Raw genomic sequence first — 16,885 nt, 5'->3', positions numbered from 1 at the left:
CGCGATGCGTTCAACGTGACGTATGTGGGAAGCAGCGCGGAGCACACAGCACGGCAGCGGAAGAAAGCAAAGCAAAAAACAATCATCATAATTACTCTTTATACATCGGACCACAGTGGGCACGCACAAATCCCCTTGGTTGAGTGCTGGCACGCACAGCCCGCACACACACTTCTTCAGCCCACAGCGGTGTACGCCAGCGCGGATGCGGCAAGCAGCAGCGGGGAACACACCCACGCAGAGCTGCTGAGGCTGCCGTCGATTCTGCGAAGACGTGACGGTGCACGGGTGGTCGTCGTGGTTGGCGCCTCTGTGGTTGTGGTCGTCGTGGTCGTCGATGCAGTCGTCCCCTTTTCCTGTACTTTTTCGGACTGAATCGGCACAATTTGTGCAACTGACGCAACGGTTGGTGCAGTAGGTGGCTGTAGCAGAACGCCAGAAACTTGTGACGCTGACTGACCAGACAAATCTGATACTACTTGACCGTTGGACGACCCACCGGTTGGCAAATCTTGTGTTTTTTCCGTACCGTTCGAAGTACCCGGTTTCAGGAATGTGGGAGCACTTGGATTTAAAGAATTGGTCCCCGGACGTGTTTCATCTGGTGTGGGCACTTCACCGGAGTCATTTTCTTTCACGTCAACAGTCGCCATCACGCACAATAACGGGCGGCAGCACAGGGCGAGCACCAACAGGGCGCACAGCAGACGGCACATCGTCATCATCATGAGTGTGGTCGTTCAGTGGTGTGGAGCTGATCTGCACAGTGAGGGAAATGGAGAGCAACAGGGGAGACGAGAGGTGCGGCAGACACACACACAGAGAGCACACCACATGAGGAGAGGGCAGCAGCCAGGCATGCACCGTACGCCGCACACCACGCACGACACACACTCCAATCCACGGCAGCAGGCACACACACAGCCCTGCCGCAGCACCAACACACAGATGGAAGAGGGAGAAGCAAACAGGAGCGGCACACAAGGCTCCACCGCATGCACATACGGCGAGAGCGGTCCGTCGTGCCTGCACCCCTCACGGGGGGTACGCACACACACAAGAGGAGGTGCAGCGCACACAGCAATACGAAAGCAAAGTAACAATAAAAAAGGAGATCCCCGCACACCAAGAGAATTGTTGTTCCACGGGAAGTGCAGCCAATATTCATCACAAAAACAGTTCAGTTGCGTTTGGCCTTCCTTCATATTCAGCGCACACCACTTCATGCAGGCCTGGGAACCACTGCAGCAGCAGCACGCATACGTGACAATAAGACACAAAGGATGGGAGGTGGTGTAGAAGACCGCGGTGCTGCTGTCGCTATCGGCGGTGGTCGCTGTTCCTTTGTCATTGTTGGTGACTGATGTTGTTGTGAATTCTTCCGGCTGTTTGACTGGGAGTGATGTGAAAAAACAACTGGTGTCCTGACACTCCGTCAATGCCTTCCCTGTCCCGTCGGTTTCTCTGCTCGCCGCTGGAGTCGGCGGGACGCTGACAGGGCGCACAGCACCAACTGACTGAAATTGTTCTGCTGTGTTCTCGTCCCCAGTCCCACTGCACCAGATGCTGGGGGCGGTGCAGCGGTCATGCCAGAAGCACCAGCAATGGGTTGCGGTGCCGGCCGCATCAATCAATGGGTGCGTTTCCGAAAGCGACAGGAACATGCATCGACAGGGACTTCTGCACCGACGCTCGGGGTGGGGGAACAGTGGCGACAAACAGAACAGCGCGTGCCACCTCGGAAAATCCGCAGGGCGTATTGGCGCGGGCTGCGTTGTGGTTTTGCGGCGACGGAAATAAATGACGGTGCGAGTGGCATTCTCGTCGTACGTCCCCTCCGGCCACTCCTTGCAGTAAACCCATTGCCTGAGTGCATTGTATTACGCCTGAGAGACGACTTGAAAAATGTTCTTTCCTCTAAATGTATTGTACTCGCATGTGGCCACGGCCGCCCGCAATGCCTCCAGCGGATACACCTGCGATGCACACGGTCGACACATTCCACATCCACTCGTTGTGCGCCATCCAACACCATATTTTCCTTGGAGCTATGAACAACACCGGGCACACACTCCTTTTCGGCCGTCCACGGCATGCGCCTGCGGTGAGGATCCGGAGAAAGCCCCATTCCTTTTAGCCCAAAGTCATGGAGCTGCCGCCGTTAAGCGCGTCCCGGCGAGGGCAACAACAGCCCGCCGCAGCACTCACGAATGCCCACCTGTTGATTCCTGTGCAAAAAAAAAAAGACAATGGAGGAAAAAGCGTGCACAAATGCCCCGGCAAAAAAAGTCAGCACCAGTGGATGAACACTGAAGCCGTGAGTGCATGCTCCACCAATGTCCTTCCTTTTTCAACCGCCTTCTTAGTTGCATGGAAATGGCCCGCAACCGTACACGCAAAAAACAAAGGTAAAATGCAAGCAGCGCGGTCGTTGAAACACAAACACGCGCATCGTATGAAACAATTCTTGGAGAGGAACGGAATGCAGGAAGAAGTGCACACAATCCCCACAGACACCCGCAATCGTGTGTGTTTGTGTATCTCCCACTCTTTGGCCCTCGATGCGTTCCTTTGCGTGTCTCGCCCGTGAGTCCTACTGCCGTAGGGTGCCAAGTCCCTGCACAAACACACCTCAGGACGCGACAGCGAGATTTCCCCAATGACCACCCCACGGCCATACCTTTTGGATATCTCATGGACCGAGCGCCTCTCGCTGCAGGCCACACCACACAAAACAAGCAGCACAATGCGCTGAGGAGTTGTGAGGGCAATCGTCCCACCACCACCGCCACCCAGATCAGGATGATTCTCCCATTTGCCACCGCACCCTTGAAATGGCCCGGCGTTGTTCCCTCATGCTCCACTGCTTTGACCACCACTCGCGCCATTTGGCCCTATCACATGATCGCGCTGCGCCGATGCCAACGACAGCCCAATCCGCAGCGTCCTATTCCTGCCCGCCGTCTCCATCATCATACAGGCATGCTTCAGAAACGTATCCCCGTCCGTTGCGGCGTTGCTCGCAGAGGCGCTCGTGCTCCGTTCGCTCTGCGCCAACGCCGTGCTGTATCGTTGCAAGCTCCCGGCCCTCCTCGTCACATGCTCAACGTTCGCAAACAAATGAGCGTCGAACGTCAGTCCACCGTCTCGGATCAGCTGCTGCTTCTTGGCCTCTTTCAACTCGTCGGTGCTGCTCGCAGTCACAAGCAACAGGAGAAGACGCAGACGCACAGGCCGGGGCGTTGTGGTATCCCTCGTCAGGTGCCGCACGCCATCCAGGTTTTTCCTGAGGGGTTGGAGCCCAACGGCGATGTTTGTTCCACCTCCCGCACCTCCGCCAGTCGCTTCTCCCAGTACTGTGCCACTAGCGTCGCGCAAAAAATCGATGTGCAGCGACAGTCTGGCTTGCCTCTCTCGAAACTCCGGAGGAGCCCGCACCGCACTGCTCAACTCCGCAGGATTGGCCTTCGGCTCCACGCCCTGCGCCAATCCCGGGTGATACGCGTGGAGTTTTTTCAGCGCCACCGAAAGCTCCTCCACGCAATGCGCAAGAAAACAATGACGGTACGAGCACCAGAATGCATCTTCCTCACCAATTACTGCCGCTTCGAGTCCACACCCAGACGATTCCTACATGTCTGCTCATACACTTTCTTCCCCAGCGGCATCAGCTCATCAAACAGACACTGACATGTGCGTTGGTGCATCAGCGGCGTCACCGTTTCGAAGCCTCAATCAACGATGATTCGCACCGGGTTGCCGCGGCTGTCGGCGCCCCTAAGCAAAATCCGGCTCGTCGTGGCAGTGCCTGGCGAGCCCTCAAAAAAAGTCCCGGCAAACCCATGGCAGATGCTGCCACTGTTTTGGTGGCGAATAAAAGGCACACCGTTGTTCATGGCGTAAAAAGCCGCCACAATAAGTGACACAGCAACGTCCAAAACGGACTCTCAATTCGGAAGCAACAGCAGCTGAGAAAACCCATTCTGCATGCTGAGGTGGAACACCAGCACCTCAGGGGCAGCAAAGTCTAACATAATGTCCTTCAAACACATCGCCCTCGGCGCTATCCGAGCCTACACCAGTTGCTGAGGACTGCGATGCGGGGTGCACCCCAACGCAAAGATGTGTGCATCCCTGTACGGGACCTTTGCCATCCAATCCTCAACCACGCGGCTCACAGACGCATCCTCCACGGAAAAAAAGCAGGGCGCAGGGCTACTCATAATCGGCTACCGTGGTGTCATGGGATCCCCGAGCGGCGTCACGCCGTGCTCCATGAGTTCATGGACACGCAGTGAGCAGTTTAGCACAGCCGCAGCATGGGCATCGCAAAAAAAAAAACTTTAAACTATCCATAAAAGACGTCAAGCATCTGATGGAATATATGATCCCGCACACAACCACAAACGCCATTGCTGGGCCCACGCGGCTGCCCGCTTCCGTCGGCCTTGCTCGCACCAACCCGCCCCGCATACTATGTCAAGTAGAAGTCACACAGACAATGCGCTTGGATATGCGTGTGCGCACATTTCACTCGCACCGGTGTGTGTGTGTGTGCGTCTCAGAAAACCTAACAAATACACAAGCAATGCCATACAACCATACGATGGCCCAAATCGGCAATCAACACGGGAAGAGCTGTGTGCATCGAAAATACAACCAATCTCAAACACAAAGTCAAACAGAGCGGACACGGCACATGCATATGGAGAACGGCACCCATTGAGATGGATGTTGTTCTATTGGGCATCCAATGCTGAGTGCAGGCCACGCAGGAGGAAGCACAGTCCCCTTGCAGCGCAACGCCGACCACACCGCAAATCGATAGTGCGTTGGCACGGCAGCAGCAGAGGCAAGCAGAAGAAGCAGCGGACAGGGACAAGCAGCAGCAGCAGTGTCATTACCGGGAGTCGGAGGCGTGTCCTGCTCGCCGTCCGTCACGCTGCTTCGATCCCTGCCGCCGAGAGAAGATTCTCGCGGTCTGTCGGGGCATCCTGGCCGGATCCACTTCTCCTTCGTCGATGGACGCTTCTGAGGAACAGCCGTGTCTACATCCTTCGGTGGTGTGCCGCGGTCGGTCTCAATGCTCTCCGCAACGGGGACGGATGCCCCCGTGGCAATCCTTCTTCAGTAGATGCCGGTGAAACCGTCCTGCTCCAAACGCCCTCTTCTCGCCGTCCCACGGAACCACTGGAAGTAGGCTACCGCTGGTGCCAGATATCGTGCACACCTCCGCGTGGTCACGGCAAATGACGTTTCCCTCATCGTTGGTCGAGTGGCCCACGCAATCGTCGCTCAGTCCGTGCATGGAACCAACGGACGTTACCGCTTTCAGCCAGTTCCAGATGCACCTGCATGCCGAGGCACCTCAATGCCGCATGCATGGCAGCACTGAAATATGTCTTCTCCGGGTCCCTCGAATCCGTCGTGCTGGTGGGAAGCGTGTCCAGACACCACGAAGAGGGCTCATCCCCAGGCATCGCAGAGAAATATTCTCCCCTCCAAATAACAGCCTCAATATCCCTCACATTCACTGCGGAGTCAGTGATGGGGAAACTGTCCATCGGGCGTTTTGCTGACATTTCATGGATACTCCGTCTACACGCAACCGCTGGAATGCAAATCCGACGCGCAGCGTCTGGCAGAAACGCCCAATGCGCAGAGCATGTGGCGATATTCACTCATGTTCAGTGCGGAGCACTTCCTCTGCAGCAGCCGGAACCCACAATCGGTGCCATCCGCTCATCCCTCGCGTGGCGCTGCGACCAGTGCGACTCCAGCGTCCTCCCGTCCCCGTCGCCATCCTGCAGCTCCATGCCGTCAATGTCGTTGCAGTCGTGGTGCTCACTCGTGGGCATCGTGGAAGTCGCCGAGTCCACCACCACCAACAGCGCCCTGCCACGCACACCGGCAACATTCCCCACCATACTGCAGTTCGCCAAGTGCGGGCAGGTGCACCCGAAAGCATGGGCCATCAGGTGCGCGGCGAGGCGTCCATGAAATAAAACTGCCGGGTAAAGTGCATGGTGCCAGCGACTGGACGGCCATCCTCCAGCGTGACGCACGGCAGTGCCCACACACCGCCAAGCGCCGCAGCCACGCACTGCACCATTTCAGAATTGGCAACACCAGTGGAACGATGCTCATCAGGCACCGCGAACCGACTGCAAACGCTGCTCGTGGCAAATGAGGACACAGACAGCGGACCCTCCAGTGGCCGGACGAGCAGACGATCCGCATGCGGGTTTACAGCAGCAGGGATAGCCTCCTCGGCAAGGATATTACCGTGTGCAGAGGATATAACGTCATCCTTACAGTGGCGATTGTCATTCAATAAATTCATTGCGTGAGATCAGGAGAAGACGCAGTCCTTCCTGATGTCACACGGGTCTGTTTTTGACGTCTTAATGCGGACGGGCACCCATGGACCCTTCCAGACGCCGCTGCACACCTGCAATGCGTCCAGCGCCCTGAGATGCATTTTCCCCACCGTAAACGAGATAAACCTCGCTGTCGGTACGCACCACATCATCACGAAATAAGGAATACTTCAGGATGAAAGCAGAACATCCGCCGACAAATCACATCGCACAGATCATCAATAGCAGCGCCAGAAGCGATGCAGACCGTGGGGTTAACGTGGATCAACTGCCGCATGCCATACGCCAAAGACAATCTTAGTGGCTTTACAAGAATACAAGAGACTGGCACTTCCTCAACAAAAACGAAAACATATATAAAAAAGAAAAATCCAGTGACCGCATCCAAACATGCAGCCAATCAGAAAGTGCAATGGGTGCACTCAACCACAACAAAAGTGAAACAATAAAAAAAAAACCAAAAAGCCGAAGCATGGGACGACCAGCGCACACACTCTCATTGCTCCCGCAAAGCAAAACACACACACAGGGAGAGAGAGAGAGAGGTCGCCCACTCAATGCAATAAAAACAAAACAGAAACAGTTACGGTGCTCCGCCCATGCAGCCAGGCAGGACGGCAGCGGTGCGTGTCGTGCAAAAGAGAGCACCAACGGGCCTGCATGGGTGTGCATGCAATATATACAATGGGCACATTATGTGTGTGCCTCGTGGAGTGAGGTGACGGTGAGGGGTTAAGACAGATTATTGAGGACAATCGTAAGTGTATCATCAATTACGCTTAGGTGTCGTGTGCCGTTAGGACTGATTCTTCTATTCATGGTCGAATAGGTTTGTGTTCTCTCAAATTCCTGTAACTTTAATATTAATGGAGGGAAATGGAAGAGGAAGTCTTTTTGTTATCATGCAGGCCGAGGCACTTTCTGTGCGCAGCTTGTTTTTGGTTGCTTTCCCATTTCTCGGTCCACTATCGACATTTTGGTGACAATACTTTGCTACAAGGTGCGGCGAATAAAGGCAGCTCAAAATCACACGCCTTGACTTGGGAGCCGCAACGGAAACATGAGTTTTTGGAGTCTTGCGGGATACAGGCATCCTTTTCCCACGTGGTGTCAGCAGAAAACCCTACAGACGGTATATCTCGTGGTCGCGTGTTTACACTTCAGGACTTGGCGAAGGGAAGCGGCGGGGTCTTGTGGCAGGAGGAGTCCAAAGTTTGCCACTTCGTGAGTTATAATATTTCTATTACTAACAAAATACAACGTGTCATGAGAGTGGCAATCCGAATATATATCCTTGGAGCAGACAATGAGGAGGTGGCGAGCCCACGGCCTCTCCATTTAACTTTTCTTTTCATCCGTCTTGTTTGAGTTCTTTAGATCATTTCAGGATCCGGCCAGCAGCCCAGCCCAATATTGCTTTGTATAAGGGGTTGTGGGTTGTTAGTTCTGCCACTGGGACGTTTGGCTTGTAGCAAACTGCGGTAGGCGATTAATAGCCATTTGCTTCTATACGAGCACCTTTGAAGGGGTGTTTGTTCCCTGGTTGTCGGAGCTTTTAGTGCGTGCGAGACGTCGGCGTTTGCTCGTTTATTTTCTATTATTTATTTATTTATATTATCGTGAGGCGCTGTTTTGCTCGATGGGGCGCAGTGCTGGGAAGGAGAACTGTTTGCGCAACCTGGCGTCACGCCGTGCGATGCGCTTATTGGGAGAACAGCGGTTCTGCTGAACAAATGTTCAACTTGACGGCAAAATACTTTTGTCGGGATGCCGGAGGTAGAAAAAGATATGCTTAGCCCAACACCTGAAAAAGAGTGGCACCATCATTTCGAGTAAAATCCGCTTTTGCTTCAGAATTTATGACCATGAGGGTGTAATTTTTTCTTCGACAAATATGGAAATGAAAAGCGACATTGTTGAACTCAACAAGAGTCCTTTAATTGTGTAGCTCCTTATTGCATTGTTTCTCGGCAGCGGGGGATCATCGTTCCACCGTGCTAGCTCGGTGGCATGGCGTGTCGTGTGCGTTTCACGCCCTCTCCGGGGCCGGGACCTCCTTTTACGTTTCCACTCGGCAGGGCGGACGTGCTCGAAGACGGTGGCCGGCTTGTGGGTCATAGAATTTATTTGGAAAAAAAAAAAAAAAACACGATGAACAAGCAACAGAAATGCAATGGACCCCTATTTAGCACTCGATTCTGGAAATTTACATTGCGTTCGACTGATTTGGGCGGTTGTTTTATGGAAGTTGTCTTGGCGATACGAGCTTGGGTTTCTTGCACGTGCCGCATAATTGAGGAAGGGGCGTGTGGAAATTTATTCTTTCCCGATCTTATATAAATCGTTACCAGAAGCATGGCTTTTTCAAGGCGCGGATCCACGTTGTCTGCCGATGCAGCCGATGAGAGGCGACACGCACATGGAGTCCGCTGGAGAAACAACTTTTGAATTGATTTCAGGCCGTTTTTCACACACCGAGTAAATTTCGATCTTTTTTCTCCTGCCCATAGATGCGGGTTTCTGCGAGAGACTTTTTCTGTAATTGAATATCTATATGGGTGATGAAATCTTTTTTCCATCGCACCCCGCTATTTCCTTTGTCCTATATATATGGAGAAAGAGAGAGAGGGAGGCTCTGTATTTAGTTTACGAATGGGAATGCGAACTGGAAAAGAAGATACTGTGACTTTATTTCTACGAAGTCCTCACAACCTTATTATTACTGCATGGTTTATTCTCCCTTTCCTGAGAAGCTTCCTTCTACCCTTTAGGGGAAAGCATACAATCAAACATAACATGAACGAAATTATTACTCGCTTTTTTAGTTGTTCCCCACACTGTAAGCCTGAAGTTCTGGGCCGCATCCTTCATGACGTCGAGAATTTGTGTAACACCTTCCATTTCTACTGTCGTGACGCCACTTGGGGAGTGACACAACAGGAAAAACTTTGCATCTATGGTGGGCTTCCTATTACTATTAAGAAAAGCAACAGTGACCACACTTCTTTAACCCCAGACAGCCGTGAGCAGGCGCCACCACATCGTTATGTCTTGCCCTTGCAGATATGGCTGACGCACCTGTACCCCATTGAGTTTCCTCTGGTGTTTTTCCTCAGCGCGGAACGAGGCTGCAGGATAGCGGGCAACCACAAATACGTTGATGCCACCGGACGTTGTCACACGCCGGAGCTAGCAGCATGGCATCCAGTTTCATCCTCACTTTGTGATGTCTTCAAGAAGCTGGGCCAGTTGCTGTCAGCTGAAGGCTTAATTCCGCTTTGTTTTGGTGAAGAAGGCGTCAGCTCACCATCAAAAGGCCATGCGACGGCAGTCTCACAGCGATTGTGTCATGGATTAGAAAATGGTGACGATGATAAACAGACGGATGAGCATGAGAGGTGCGTGGTGTGCTTTTCTCCCAAGGAAACGGTGCTCGTTCCGTGTGGACATTATTGCTTATGCGATGCATGCGCAACAAATGTGACTCATTGCCCTCTGTTTCGTGGGTCGGTCAAGTTCCGTCAGCGTGTGTTTTCATGACAGTGAAGGGGTCGTCTATTTGAAGAGAGAGACAAAAGCCGAGACGCCACAAAGTGTTATTGGAAGTTATTCACGCAGTGAAACGATCCCAAATGGCAATGGCACACCAGTAAAAAAAGAGAAAACATGCGCAGTAATATGTTGTTTTTGTCCATTGAAGCCTTGACAATTGCAAAGGGTCTTCCCTGAATTTCTCTCAATCTCCTTTGGTGTAACTTGGATTTTATTGTTCTGCATTCATTTGAGGCAAAACAACAGTAGACCGCTAAAGCATCGTTTTTATTTTAGTTTATGCCAAGCATTTGGACCGCCCCAATCGCATTGCCACCTGCAACCAGCGTCTCTGGGAGGTGGTGGGCTGGTGACGAGACGTCCCCGCCGCCCGGGCACACGCGCAGCACACGTGTCCTCCTATGAGAGGGCGGTGTTTGACACGGAATGGGGCCGACATGATGGCACCGCGCCTCTCATGGGCAGAAGCGCCGCGGCGAAATGAAACAAGGAGGGGAGACGCGGAAAAGAGGGAAGCGCGGCGGCCAGGCAGAATGAAAGAAAAAGCCCTTACGGCGATGGAACGCCCCGCGAGCGGGAGGACAAAGGCCGTAACGGGCCAAGTTCCCTCCTGCGGCGCGGCCATTTGTTCCACCCGTGCCACAAGGTGTCGCAAAACGATTTTTGCTGGCGGATCTCACGAGCAGCTGGAGTTATAAAAGTGTCCTCAAACAGCGCCCACCGAAGCCCTCGCGGAGAAGTTATAGGAACCGCCCCTGATGAGAGTGTCTTCACGAAGAACCTCCTCATTCATCGCCCAGTTTTCCCGCCCGGCTATGCCGATCCCGCGGACAACGATTCCGACGGTAGCCACAAGGGAAAAAAGCAGATTTACTTTCAATTTGGGTTGGCAAGAAAATGTCCGTCACCCCAAACTTCTCCACTGCAGCACCACCAAACTCCCACAGCCGCCGATTTGGGTTTCCAGAACATCGTCTGTTCCGACGCCGTGGGAGTGCGTGTGTGCTATCTGCCTCTCTCTGCCGTTGCTTTCTTTGGACGCTCTTGTGCCACACAGCTGCTCTACAGGTATAGGCGCTGACAAACACACAAGCACATGTAAATACGCACACACGCAGACACACACAAACACACGCCACGTCGTACATGCTTTGGAGCCGCGTGAACGCTGAAAGCGCACGTATGCACAATATTTTGGCTGCGGCGGCCCTTGCGAGGAGGGAGGACGTGGGCCCGCGGTATGTCTTTTCGACGCGTTGCGGGTGTGTTGTTGGCGGCATGCAGCCAGTGAGTGGTGTTGAGGGTGCCTTGGGCAAGTGTGGATTGATTGGGTGGTGTGTCATTGAGGGTGCCTGGGGTACGTGCGTATCGCCTCCTGTGCAGCAGCTGCACGTGCTGCTGTGTCTCTTTTGCTGCTCATCGGCCGATGTGGGATTCGTCGGTTATGCGGGATGATGTGCGCCTGTGGCGGTCGAGCGGGTGCGTTGGAGGGAAAAGCATTAAAGGACTGGCGGCAGCGCGCGGGTGCTGCGAAGGGCCGTTGTGCTTGTTTGCCTCCCGCTGGTTGCTTTGCTGGGTGTGGGCGTCGCTCGGTGTGTGCACACGCGTGACGAATAACGACACACCCGCCGTGACTCCTGCTGCTGGTGGTGGCAGTCGCAGTGTGTTCCCGGTGCACTGTTCTTCCTCCTCTTTCCGTGTGTCTGTGTGCGTGAGTTGTTGTTGTTGGGAGTGACTGCGGCGGGGATGATGGTGCCACTGACTGTGGATGGATGGCGGTGCTTATTCTTTCACCCCTTTTTATTAGCCTGTTTTTTGCTCTATATTGTTCTTACTTCATTCACTCGCACAAAGGAGGAATTTACGACCAAGCGCTAAACGCTACCGTGAAATTCGAAGGCACTGAAAGGATCAACAGTACACACACCGCCCACACACACATATTTCTATGCTCTCACGTGTTTCTGCAGTGAAGGCACCCCGCACACACAACCGTCGCCGCGTGACCGGATCCAGCGGAAGGAGGAGGGAAGGAAGAGAGGGCGAGCAGCGGAGGCCCAACATGTCCCGGCGTGTGTTTACTTCCGCGGTACTGTTCCTCCTCGTCGTGATGATGTGCTGCGGCACTGGTGGAGCTGCATCCAGTAAGGACACGTCGTCAGCTTCAGGATCTTCACCGGAGAAATATTTTTTTTGGAGAGATAAGAACGGAGGAGAAACAGTGAGTTCGTTACGTGTTCCAGTTCTTGTTGAGATGGATGGTGGCGTGTTTGCCGTTGCCGAGGCGCAGTTGAAGGAGGAAGGAAGCAATTTCTTTACTGGGATTGCCTCGGAGCTCCTGGAGTGGACCGATAAAGAATCAAACGAATTGGATACAACTAAACTGAAGACACAAGTACTGGAGGAATGTCAGTTTGAACCAGGGAAGTGTCCTTCCCCAAAAGGAGCTCAGGATGCTTCCCAAAGCCGGACAAAAGTACGTGTCAGCCGGCCAACAACAGTTGTGAATGGGAGTGATATTTACATGTTTGCTGGAACCTACAGTTTTGAAGTTAAGGCAGCTGCTGGTAACACAGCTGCAGCAGCTAAATGGGAGCTTTTGGTGGCTGTGGGGAACGTCAGTAATGATGGAAGCAGCGGCAAAAAAAAAATTTATTGGAAAGACGCTTCCGTTATCCCGTGGACTGATTCTGAAAAAGAACACGAGTCCTTGACACGGCGGATTGGCGGCGGCGGATCGGGTATTCAGATGAAGGACGGTACGCTTGTGTTTCCCGTGGAAGGCACGAAGAAGGATGGAAACGCCGTTTCGCTGATATACTCCTCAGCCACTGAGAGTGGGAAGCTGTCGAAGGGGATGTCTGCCGATGGCTGCAGCGATCCCTCCGTCGTGGAGTGGAGGGAGGGAAAACTCATGATGATGACTGCGTGTGATGATGGCCGCCGCAGGGTGTACGAGTCCGTTGACAAGGGGGAGGAGTGGACGGAGGCGCTCGGGACACTCTCGCGCGTGTGGGGCAGCAAAAAGGTCGGAAGTGAGAAGGCCGTTAGGAGCGGGTTCACTACAGCGAAGATTGAGGACAGGAATGTGATGCTCGTCACTCTGCCGGTGTATGCCAATAAGGCTGATAAAGAAGTAAATGTAAAGGGCAGACTCCATCTTTGGCTGACGGACAATACGCACATTGTTGATATTGGGCCGGTATCCGTGGAAGGAGACGATGAGGTTGCCGCCAGCTCCCTGTTGTACAAAAGTGGAGGTAATAATGAGTTGATTGCACTGTACGAGAAGAAGAAGGGCGATGAAGAGAAATCACTCGGTATGGTGTCTGTGCGTCTGACTGCGCAGCTGAAGCGGGTGAAGGATGTGCTGGCGACGTGGAAGAAAGTGGACGAACGTGTCTCCAAGCTGTGCCCCTCTAAAAATCCTGCGAATGATCCCTCAACTGGCAATGGCTGCAGCGCTGTTAAGATCACGACTGGGCTGGTTGGCTTTTTGTCCAAAAACTTCTCTGGTAACACATGGAGGGACGAGTACCTTGGGGTGGATGCCACAGTAAAGAAAGGAACGAATGGAGTGGCAACAGGGTATGCGGATGGTGTGACGTTCCGGGGAGCGTGGGTGGAGTGGCCCGTTGGCAAGCAGGGGGAAAACCAGCTGTACCACTTTGCGAACTACAACTTCACTCTTGTGGCGACGGTGTCCGTCCACGGTGAGCCGAAGGGAGATACCCCCATTCATTTGATGGGTGCGACGATGAATGACAATAAGAATCCTGTGCTCCTGGGACTGTCGTATGACAAAGAGGGGAAGTGGCAGGTACTGTGCAGTGGCGGAACGACCAAGGAACTCCGCAGTAATTGGGAGCCAGAGACAACACACCAAGTGGCCATTGTGCTACGGAACGGCAAACAGGGCTCCGCGTACGTCGATGGTAAGCGTGTGGGAGATGCGTCATGTGAATTGAAAAGCACGGATTCGAAAGGAATCTCCCACTTCTACATTGGAGGGGATGGAGGCAGCGCAGGGAGCAAAGAAGACGTGCCTGTGACCGTGACGAATGTCCTGCTGTACAACCGCCCGTTGGATGACAGTGAGATCAGCGTCCTCAACGCAAACAAAATTTCTATTCCAAAGCTGACAGGTCTGAAAACATTGGCGGCAGGAGCAACGGGTGTCGGGACCGCTCGCCACTTTGGGGCACATGGTGATGGCAGCACTGTTTGCGGAGGCGGACTGCTGCCGCTGCTCCTTCTGCTTGGATTGTGGGGGATTGCCGCTTCTTGAGGAGTGTGTGGCCTCTGCGTGGAACACCTCTGCACAAAATTACTTCCCCATGGGAACAAATTTCACTCATAAATCTTTTTTTTTGCGTATTTTAAATTTATTTTTCTTTTTGCTTCTTTTTGGTTGATTTTACTTTTTTTTTTTTTTTTTCTTTTCACTCCCCCATCTCTTCTCTTTTTTGCTTTTGGGGGCAGTCACTATGGACACGTTTTTTCTTTTCTACTCTTCCCTCTTTTAATTGTTTCTTCTGCACTCTTCCTGTGAGGGGTGCCGTGTGTTTCCCGCCCAACTGCTCCACTCGCACACCCACCGACACGCTCATGACGACGGCCCTGTGCGCCTCGCCTGCTGCACGCATGAGGAGGGGCCGCGACGAACGGCGCGCCGAGGGAGCCGTGACGTGTAGGCGTGCGACGAGGGCCTGTGAGGCGGAGCACACATTTCTTTCCCTCTTGTTTTGTTTTTATTGCGGCCAGGGCGGGCAGACACCCGCAGCGCCACACACACACAGCCACACCCTGCCGCCGTGATTTTCTTTTCTTTTATTTTGCTTTGCGTGTGCATTTCACGCGCTGGCAGTTCCGTCAGCATTTCTCTCCCATCCGATGATTTTTTTTCTTTTGCTGCGCTCACTCTCCCGATGGAGTGACGCGACTCCCGTCATGTCTGCGTGCTTCTCTCAGTCCCCACACACACACGAGTGACTGTGCTCTGCGGGCCGCACTCACACGCCGATGAGAGGGCTGAGGGGAGCAGCAACACGCAGATGACCCCATGAAATATAAACGATGTGCGGACACATGGAGGGTCAGACGGTTGAAAGACACTTAAATATCTTTTAATTTTGTTTTTGGACAAAATATGCAGACAATTTCTGGAGCAGCACGGTAGTTGGGTGCTTTTTTTGTGTGTGTGCTTTTTTTTTTTTTTTTTTTCTTTTTTATTATTTGGGTGTAGCCGTAGTAGAGGACGACTTTTTTCAAAAAAAAATTTTTTTTGTTTTAAATAAATCTTGTGTGAATTGCCGCTGCTTGGGCTGCAGTGCAGTCATGAGTTTGAGCGGCGTTCTTGTTGTCTCAGCCGTGCAACTCCGCTGTACATTTTATTTTGTGCGTTCTTTTGCATTTGTTGCTCTTTTTTTTTTTCTTTATACTTCATTGCTTTGTGTTTCTGCAGGCACACACACAAGATGCACATTGCAGTGGGTTTGAATGCTTCTTTTGCAGTGCATGCTGGCAGTTGTGTGTGGCGGCTGTTGTCTTCTTCCGTGGCCATGAGGAGAAGGGAGGAGAGGGAGTGCGCACCCCGAGTCCCTTTCCTGCGGGTGTGGTGCACCGCGTGTGACTGCGTTGAGTTGGGCTCCGTGTTTCATTGAGGGCGGGATGGCAGGAAATTTTGGTGCCGCGTCATGGATGGATGAGGGTGCACTGTCGCGTGTGGCTGTTGTGGTGGGTGCTTGCTCCGTGTGTGTGTGGCGGCGGCTGGGAGTCCTGGACATGTATCTGGTGATGTGGATTCGATGGTTGTGCCGGTGGATGTGTCGTGTGCTCCGAGTGACGGCAGCCTGAGGTATCGCGTGCCTGTGTTTGTGTGTGGGAGTGGAAGAAGTGTTCTGTTGCCAGTGCTGAGGCTCAGTGTGAGAATTATACTTTCAGTGGCTTTGATGTGCGCATGCATGGCAGGAATGGTGAGCTGGGTGCTGTGTGCCATGTGGCCGATGCGGTGCACACATGTAGCAACTGTGCTGCCAGCTGTGCAACGAAGGAGGAAGGGGCCACCGTTGCCTTCACGATGAATGTGCCGTCACATAAATACGCCGGCCCTTATGAATTGTGGTGGCGTCAATTTTCTCCCGATGGAACCATCCATCCGCCTGCACGGAGCGGCGATGCTGACCAGACGGGCATCTGTCAGTTGCCGCCGCCCCGTGAAGGGAAGGATGACACAAAATCTGGCGGGACAACTGCGCCGCAAGTTAATGCTGAGCCGTCACGTCAACACGAGGATTGGCGACAGTCTGCGGCGGCTGACGTACCCAACACCGTCGATTGGAGTCCCGCATCCAACACGGTGACCAGCACGCCTAGGACGAGGCCTGAGTTTGCCAGCAATCCGAACGAAATGATGGTCCCGAATGCATCCAAGAAGAGGCTTTTCTTTGCCTATGGTTTGAAAATATTAGTGGCGTCGAATGGTTCCGGGATCATGTCTGTCACTTATGGCGGCAGGGAACACGTTGCTGCGGTTAACACGGACGAGGTGAGTGAGCACAACGCCACTGGACACAAATCTCTCGTTTCAGAAAATGGCGTTGCAGGCAGTGGATTTGTTGCTGAGGGTGATGCGGACGGATTGACTCAACGCAATGCCTCTGGACACGAAAACCCCAATTACGAGAATTCACCGCGCAGTATTCCGGAAACGGTGTGAGTCCCGACGACTGCTTTGCCGTGCTCTACGACGCGAAATTGACACTGCGAGAGTTAACTGTTGACAGCACTGTGCGTGTGTGTGTTGGGAATGGCTGCTTCTTCTGGGTTTGTGTGGATTTGTGGCGGTATTGTGAGCCGAAGAGTGTGGAATTGCGACTCCTCACGGAGAACATGTGCCGCGTTGCATGCGTGTTTTCTTTTATTATTTACGTTTTACTGTTGGTTTTGTTGTT

The 16,885-nt window shown here is 53.2% G+C and overlaps 4 protein-coding genes and 3 pseudogenes across 4 annotated transcripts, besides 22 other annotated features; 3 read left to right on the top strand and 4 right to left on the bottom strand.

Annotated features, from left to right (window-relative positions):
* Positions 1 to 1,492: a sequence feature (heterozygous, non-Esmeraldo-like haplotype).
* Positions 177 to 728, bottom strand: Tc00.1047053509097.60 (mucin TcMUCII, putative; the record flags this gene model as incomplete). Its single annotated transcript, XM_803627.1, has 1 exon — positions 177 to 728. The coding sequence occupies one exon, from the start codon at positions 726 to 728 to the stop codon at positions 177 to 179; it is 552 nt and encodes a 183-aa protein (XP_808720.1).
* Positions 289 to 348: a microsatellite.
* Positions 1,493 to 6,364: a sequence feature (areas not merged during assembly with more than two copies in the genome that could not be assigned to a particular haplotype).
* Tc00.1047053509097.52 lies at positions 1,585 to 2,205 on the bottom strand (annotated as a pseudogene).
* Positions 3,073 to 4,473, bottom strand: Tc00.1047053509097.44 (annotated as a pseudogene).
* Positions 4,839 to 4,895: a microsatellite.
* Tc00.1047053509097.36 lies at positions 5,688 to 6,662 on the bottom strand (annotated as a pseudogene).
* Positions 6,365 to 7,238: a sequence feature (haploid, Esmeraldo-like haplotype).
* Positions 7,094 to 7,806: a mobile genetic element.
* Positions 7,239 to 8,487: a sequence feature (areas not merged during assembly with more than two copies in the genome that could not be assigned to a particular haplotype).
* Positions 7,561 to 7,786: a mobile genetic element.
* Positions 7,967 to 7,998: a sequence feature (AT_rich).
* Positions 8,488 to 8,736: a sequence feature (heterozygous, Esmeraldo-like haplotype).
* Positions 8,737 to 11,033: a sequence feature (areas not merged during assembly with more than two copies in the genome that could not be assigned to a particular haplotype).
* On the top strand, positions 9,177 to 9,920 carry Tc00.1047053509097.28 (hypothetical protein, conserved; the record flags this gene model as incomplete). Its single annotated transcript, XM_803628.1, has 1 exon — positions 9,177 to 9,920. One exon carries the CDS (start codon positions 9,177 to 9,179, stop codon positions 9,918 to 9,920), a length of 744 nt encoding a protein of 247 aa, XP_808721.1.
* Positions 11,013 to 11,068: a microsatellite.
* Positions 11,034 to 11,890: a sequence feature (haploid, Esmeraldo-like haplotype).
* Positions 11,881 to 14,220, top strand: Tc00.1047053509097.20 (trans-sialidase, putative; the record flags this gene model as incomplete). Its single annotated transcript, XM_803626.1, has 1 exon — positions 11,881 to 14,220. One exon carries the CDS (start codon positions 11,881 to 11,883, stop codon positions 14,218 to 14,220), a length of 2,340 nt encoding a protein of 779 aa, XP_808719.1.
* Positions 11,891 to 14,279: a sequence feature (areas not merged during assembly with more than two copies in the genome that could not be assigned to a particular haplotype).
* Positions 14,280 to 14,846: a sequence feature (heterozygous, non-Esmeraldo-like haplotype).
* Positions 14,317 to 14,375: a sequence feature (A-rich).
* Positions 14,847 to 15,036: a sequence feature (areas not merged during assembly with more than two copies in the genome that could not be assigned to a particular haplotype).
* Positions 15,037 to 15,091: a sequence feature (heterozygous, Esmeraldo-like haplotype).
* Positions 15,092 to 15,266: a sequence feature (areas merged during assembly that could not be assigned to a particular haplotype. This can correspond to areas where the two haplotypes were merged or to regions with more than two copies in the genome that were merged during assembly.).
* Positions 15,137 to 15,162: a microsatellite.
* Positions 15,202 to 15,231: a sequence feature (AT_rich).
* Positions 15,267 to 16,885: a sequence feature (heterozygous, non-Esmeraldo-like haplotype).
* Positions 15,892 to 16,650, top strand: Tc00.1047053509097.10 (uncharacterized protein; the record flags this gene model as incomplete). The annotated part of the gene is made up of 1 exon (XM_803625.1): positions 15,892 to 16,650. The coding sequence occupies one exon, from the start codon at positions 15,892 to 15,894 to the stop codon at positions 16,648 to 16,650; it is 759 nt and encodes a 252-aa protein (XP_808718.1).

Source organism: Trypanosoma cruzi, genomic scaffold (assembly GCF_000209065.1).
Source record: "Trypanosoma cruzi strain CL Brener 1047053517145 genomic scaffold, whole genome shotgun sequence".
Classification (NCBI taxonomy): domain Eukaryota; phylum Euglenozoa; class Kinetoplastea; order Trypanosomatida; family Trypanosomatidae; genus Trypanosoma; species Trypanosoma cruzi.
This window is presented reverse-complemented; position numbering and strand designations above follow the sequence as displayed.